At 38.0% G+C, this 7,307-nt stretch overlaps 1 protein-coding gene across 1 annotated transcript in view; it reads left to right on the forward strand.

The window, feature by feature from the left end:
- LOC139719014 (uncharacterized) overlaps positions 1-5,699 on the forward strand; it is a 71,626-nt gene extending 65,927 nt beyond the window's left edge. The window contains exon 6 of the mRNA XM_071630455.1: positions 5,410-5,699. Coding sequence (XP_071486556.1) covers positions 5,410-5,699 — 290 coding nt within the window. The remainder of the gene's footprint in view (positions 1-5,409) is intronic.
- Positions 5,700-7,307: the final 1,608 nt, after the last annotated feature.

Here is a 7,307-nt window from a genome sequence, read left to right on the forward strand (position 1 = left end):
GTATTACGTCCTGATGGTACATTGTATATAGATGAACTTGATGTCTAACAACACTGGTAATGAACCTTTACCGTTTTCATTATCTTTTAAACCCCACAACGGATTTTCATCAAAATTGACATTTAGCATCTTTATGGTGATACAATCTTGTTTATTTAAATGAGCCCCCCCCCCCCCCCCCCCGACAACGCCGGAAAGCGGGGGGGGGGGGTGGGGGCGTCGAAGCCACGGAGTCTTTAAACGCTGGAATTTTTATCTTCTTCTGTCGAACCGAAAAAAGATACGGCTAAGTTATTGCTTTAAACATCGATAAATGAAATTAAAAATTTGATTAAGACGGATCCAGGGGTGCCCTGATCGGGTTGGGGGATGAGTTGAAGGGGGATTTTCTACATTTCCAGGGTCTTCTTGAAAAATCTTTGACGCATTTTCCCCAAACTTGGCAGATAACATCTATGTGATACACGACTGATCTTAATTTGTTAAAATGAGCACCCCCTCCCCACGCCGAAGGGGAGGGGAGTGTTGAAGCGTCAGATTTCCTAATCTCCGGCATTTTGAATCTTAAAGAAAGAGCTAAGACAGTGCTATATAAAAATATTTAAAAAAACAACATTAGTGACTGAAAGTCAATATTTGATTCTGGCGGATCCAAGGGTGCCTCTCTCTGTGCAACAAGTCTAATTTGACACCCCCCCCCCCCCCCCCCTCCAAAGCAGGGGCTACAAGAAGGGCACCCCCTCCCATCCGTTATGAGCAGACCTGTTTAATGTCATCAAAGTACCTTGTAAAATGTGATAGAATTACTATGGTCTATCATTGGTAGTTCAATTTGTTTAAATTTCCCTCTTTTCATGTCTAGGGTTTCAAGAAATGTTGATTTCCATCCAAACAACCCCCCCCCCCCCCCCCCCCCCCCGTCGGCAGCTCCGTTCATAGACCTGAGAGGTGCTTTATTTGAACAAGTAATTGGGGGGCTATCACCCGATAAATACTGATATACTGTACCTGCCAAGTTTGACGAATATACTGTGCGGGTTCCAAGAAGAAAATGTGAAAGTCCACCTCCCTCCCCCTGCTCTGAAAAGTACATTCATAAATTAATCTGCCTAGCACACTATGGCTTTTTTTTTTACATTAAAATGTGATTCTATTAATAGAAGAAGATAAAAAAAAATACCAGGAATATCATCAGTTTATCACCGTAAAGATGTTATCAGCCAAGTTTGGTGAAAATCCGCGTAGATTTTTGCAAGAAGATGCTGAAAATGTGAAAAATCTGCCTCCTCCCTATCCCCGCTCCCGTCCAATCCGATCAGGGTACCCCTGGATCTACCATAATCAAAGATGAAATTTCACTCATTCATTTTTTCATAGCACTAAAAACGTAGCTCTATCTTGTTCGTTTCGATAGAGAAAAAAAAAAGATGACAAAAAAAAACCGGACTTTGAGGCTTCACCCCCCCCCCCCCCACACACACACACACCTTTTCGGCGATGGGAGGTGGGGGGTGCTTATTTAAAGAAATTAAGATCATATCATATTAAAGATCATATATACCAATATTGGTGAAAATTCGTTATAGACTTTTCAAGAAGATGCTGAAAATAATTGAAAACTTACCCTCCAACTCACCCCCCCCCCCATCCCGATCAGGACACCTGTGGATCCGCCATAATCAAACATGACATTTCAGTCTGAGAAAATCTGAGGCTTCAACCCCTCCCCTTTTTAGGCGGTTCTTTTTCTTCCCTTTCTCTGGACTTGTAACGACCACTCGTTATCCCTACTGTGCGTTGTCACATTTTGAGTAATTTCCAAGTTACAAGCTATCTAATCTTCGAAGTTAAATTTCATCACTTTGCTTTTGTCGTGGTCTTTTGCTTTCGTTTGGGCTATTTCAAGTCAGAAAAATGACCCTATGGTATTTCTAAGTAGAGAGTAAGCAACGTGACATTTTCTTTTCCTACTTTATCCTTCAAGTTCCCACTGCGCAGTGCTTGCTATCGAGACTATAGTAATGTCATATAGACGAAAAAAAAAAACAGAAATGTAACAACGATCCTATATCATGGCCTTGCACATACAATGTAGTAGTCAGAGTCATGCGCTGTTTGGCCCTTATAGCGGCTTATTCGTTTATGTGCGTTAAGTTGTTTGTTTCGATTTTGTAAAGCTCAGGTTTTTTAATTCATAACTTGCCCAGAGCCCCGTTGCTAGAAACTTCGCGATTAAATGCAGCTTGAAAAAATCAAACGCAATTCTCCCAAATGCCATGCAACTTTGTGTTATCAACTTTGATGAATCAAACCAAATTTTGCGTTTGATTCGTACTCTCTAAAAAAAATCGACTGAAATTTTTCACTCTTAAAGGAGTGAATACAAAAAAGAGTGAATTTCGAGTGAAATTGTAGTGAATTTCGAGTGAAAATGTTCATTTTCACTCATTTTGGAGTGACCTCAGGGATCACTCGAAGATTTTGGAGTGATCCCTGACGTCACTCTAAAACGAGTGAAAATGAACATTTTCACTCAAAATTCACCCCAATTTCACTCAAAATTCACTCTTTTTTGTATTCACTCCTTTAAGAGTGAAAATTTTCTCTCGATTTTTTTTAGAGAGTAATGGTCAATAAAACTGAGCCGACGTTGTAGCACCACCAGTACCACCAGTAGTATTTTGTTCAACAAAGCTCTGTTGAAAATGTAAAGTAAAATCATCCGCTAAAACAATGCAATAATTCATACTTATTTATTTCTCCGTTTATTTTTTTTTCAAACAAAACATAACACAGAATAGATCAGGAATTATAAAACAGGCATGTTTCAACTTAACATTATAGATAATGGTTTACAGATAAAAAATAGACATGCATACCGGCAAAATACAAAGTTATGATTAGAGGGGAAAAACAAATAAGAGGTCCACTGAAAAGCATGCTTGTGTACTGTTAACCTTGCCATGATACGTGTAATGCCGTATATATATATATATATATATATATATATATATATGTGATCTTGCCATGACAACCCCGCGAATTGAAATCATTCACTTTCTGTTGTAATAATTGGCGATATTTTTTTTTCTCTGCAGTATGATATTTGACGCTCGAATTTATATCAAAGATCTCGCAATTCGCACATGTCAGAAATTATCCAAGGTGTAAATTACAAGCTGCAATAAATGCGATCATAAAAACTCCTGACCGATGAACTCACCACATGACCACAACTTTAGATGATTAAATGGCCCATTTATTGATATCAACGTCATATTGCAAAATATGTTTGTCAGGGACTGAAGTCAGCATAACGTGAATTATTTTTCGTACAAGCAATTTTTGCGCATATCGAGGCATCCTAGTCATTTTAATCATAAAGTAGTTATGGTAGTGTTCAGCAAAACATCACCCAAGGTATTCTAAATAAATATATATATATATATATATATATATATATATATATATATATATATATATATATATATTTGTGTGTGTATTTTAGCGTTCTTTACCACACTCGCCGCCGTGTCGTTTGGATGTACAGACGATGCGCTTGCTATTTGCAGGAATTTATTTCGGCTACTTTCAGACTTTCCCCCGTCCACAAGGATTACATCTGAAAATATTAAGAGAATCAAACGCAAATTGCGTTCCAATCTTTAGGAAGTCTCTTATAGTAATGGAACGCAGAGATTAAACGCAGGCGATACTTGTGTTTGATCTCAAGTCCTGTTTCTAGCAACGGGGTCCTGGTATGCAAACATAATTTGGTTTCTAGCGTTGGCCACGGTAAACTTGTATGTTTTACGTACAAGCTTCACTGTGTTTTTTTCTCCTTTACTGCACGAAAACATCCACTGACATCGCTTTGTTGTATTTGTTGAGTGTCAGAAAATGGTATATGCTAGTAAAGTCAAGTAAGGTTCTCTCTTGTGACACCCCCCCCCCCCCCCAAAAAAAAAAGGATGTGTTGCCGGTACATACGGTGCGGACTGCACGCAGACTTGTCACTGTAGTGCGTCATCCAACCAATGTGACCCAATGACTGGTTCCTGTGACGGTCAAGGAGGCTGTGATACAGGCTGGTATGGTCCCCAATGTCAAGGTATGACGTGAATTGAGTTACACATTTCTCACAGGCTCGTTAATTACACGGCTTCTTCACGTATTTGTTAAAACCTGCAAACAAATCATTTCAGAGTAATTTATTTGAGAGTGATTGTAATGTTCTATTTCACTTCTTTTTTTCATATAGAAAAATATTGTCAGTAAAGATTTATGTGAAAAAATATGGGAGACCAGTAAAGTAATGACCTCATTGCCTTATTCATCTTGTAATCAACGGGCTATTTTACTATGAAAACAACCCGCAAACCAAGAAATAAATTTATCATTTGTTGTTTTACAATGATGATAAAGTTGTCATATATGAATAGAGTCTATATATTCGTGAATCAACTTGAAGAGAGAATCGGCTTGTGACTGATTTATTCAAAAACACGTAAGTATTTCGTAATATTGACAAAAGAGTGGGACTATTGTCGTATTAGGTCTCGTGACAGGGTCAAAATGTCATCACTACATGTATTATGACAACACTCCCATACTTGGGTCTAAAGGCTTATTGCAATCATGTTTGATCACATTTATTTTATAGCAAAATCTAACCAGACTGTTGTATCAATGTCAGGATGTTATGCCACAGGGAATGACATTTGCAAATAAAAAAAAAAAAAATACAACGTTGCTTTCAAATTCAAATTCAAATTCAAACTTTATTTTCACTTTTTTTTTCAACAGAATATACAAGAAACAACATTGTCATTTTGACATGCGAGTCGTTGAAAATATAGATAACCAGACAGGATTAACAACATGTTCATGTCTACATGATCAGTACAAAAAAGATACATACACACTTTAATACACTCTGCGAAAAAAAAAAAGTGGAGGTATACCCACTCAAAAGAATATGCTTGCATCATGAGGGTACTTTCACAAATGACACGGTAGGAACGTTATATCTTGTGGAATTCAAGCAAGGTAAACTGCATTTTTGTGAGTATGAGTGGGTGTGTGGGTGTGGATGTGTGTTTGTGTGCTTTTCGGGCATAAATAAGTTGTTTAAAAGCATGTCTCTTGTTAATAGGATATTCATCACTTACTAAAATGAACCGAGATTTGTCTGAGGCAAGCACAATGTTTACTTTTTGATCTCTGAACAAAGTTCTTATTATTCAAACTTTCGAACACATTTTTTTTTTCCCATCCACTTACTTGTCCACTAACATGCGTTGATCCTTGCTTTAAATTCCAGTGCACATCGTTGATATGGCGACATACAATCACAATGCTGGAGTTACAGATAACGCAAAAATTTCTTCGGCCCCTACGTGATCGAAGACCTGAGGCATCCTTCCATCAAATTTTACATCGGCCGAGAGGTTGACACCGGACCGGGGGAGACCGGCCATGGGGTGACTGAAGCAGGCCAAGACTGGCATGATTCAGGTTTACCAGAAGACACAAGCGTAAACAAAGAGCCATTTACTGCCGCTGTCAGCTTACGCGCAACTTTCAACCGACAAACCGGAGGGGCTGCTAGAGCCGGAGCGTTCAGGACAGTTGTAAACTACAAGAACAGAACTGAAAGGGTAGTCATGATCAACGAATACCGAGGTGGTAAGAGATGATCTTCTGCCCCTCATGGCTGATATACTGTTTATACTGTGCTTGAACACCGATAGATTGCTGTTTGCTGAAATCTTCGTTAAGTTCACTTATTGGTTGCTTAATAGCTGTATATGTAGACTTTCATGTATATGTATATCTGCACAATATAAACAGATAATTTTATGCCCCTTTTCAGTTGATTATTGCGTCATGAAATGATAGTTGATGTGATGGCAACTTTTCTTTTGTCGATGCTTTTCGGGTTATTATAGTGGTTGCCTCCGAGATAACGGCTGTTACATAAGAAAGAAAAGGCAGTTTTTATCTCTGTCCAAATTCCATCTTGGTTTTGCAAAGCTCAGTGTATGCCTCATTGCAATCCGTGAAGGTGAGCCAATTACTTCTGCCCGTAGGTTTTCTTCATGGGCAGAAAATGGCATTTGCACGATCTTAATGCTTGTTTATTGGTTTGGCTGAAAAAAAAATAAATTAGAACTCTAACATTAAAGGGATCGTACAGTTTTGGTTGAGACCTAATTTCAGGTTTCTAACATTTTATGGTGAGATAATCAGAAACATTTTATGAAATATGAAAGAGCATGTAATTCTTTGAGGAATTCAACATTTATTGATGAAAATTGGTTTTGAAATGGCTGAGATATCAAAAAAGAGCAATTCTACTAAAGTGTTGGTCCCACACTTTATCACGATTGCTTTGTTTTACTTTGTTTTTGGATGTTTCAGTCATTCCAAACCCGATTTTTACCTAATAAACTTTGAATTCCTCTTAAAATGGTATGCTCTGTACTATATAATAAGTGTTTCCTTGGTATCTCGCAAAAAGTTAAAAGCCCAATTCTCATCTCCACCAATACTGTACTATCCCTTTAATATGAAGCAATACTCGAAAATTGGGGTCAGTCGCATAGGCGTCTATATTTTGGCTATCTGCCATTTCAATTGAGGCATTGATTTAGGCAGGAAAAACTAGCATTTTCTGTATCTATATATCCTTTCCCGAGCAGGTGTGTGTCTTTTTGTTTTGTTTTGTTTTTAATGTCAACTTAGTCTTCTGTGACTAAATTTAGCCAATGCCTCTAGGACTCTGAAATCACCATAGACTTTCAACAGGACCCATTCGGTCCCTGCGGGTACAAAATGGGTAAATGATTTAAATAACTGATCATTATAATCATAATTATTGTATGATTTTACCATCAATTGCAGACTAAAAGTATAGCTTTATAAAACTAAATAATTATGCTATATACGTTTGTCTACGCTTCTTTGACGTAATCTTGCAACATTTAATATCATATTTGTTCTTGATCATTGTTTTAATTTGTTCAGATGGATAACACGAGCGGAATTATGCCACAATCGTCCCCAATTCTTTTCACGCAGATACGAGTTCCTCGTGTACTTTTATGCGTTATGGGAAATTGAGACGGAAGGTACATGTCCCTTATTTTGTAGAATAACATATCAAGGGAACTCAATTCATGGTAAGGTGGGTTCATACTGCCGATCAGATCAACTCGATCAAGCCCGATCGCCCCCGGTTTACCCTAGCCTTTTTCAAAGGCAGCTCACTATTTTGAGGACACGCACACACAGCGCGCGAGCGG

Source organism: Diadema antillarum, unplaced genomic scaffold (genome assembly GCF_040938485.1).
Source record: "Diadema antillarum isolate AM-2024a unplaced genomic scaffold, OU_Dant_1.0 scf00000103, whole genome shotgun sequence".
Lineage (NCBI taxonomy): Eukaryota > Metazoa > Echinodermata > Echinoidea > Diadematoida > Diadematidae > Diadema > Diadema antillarum.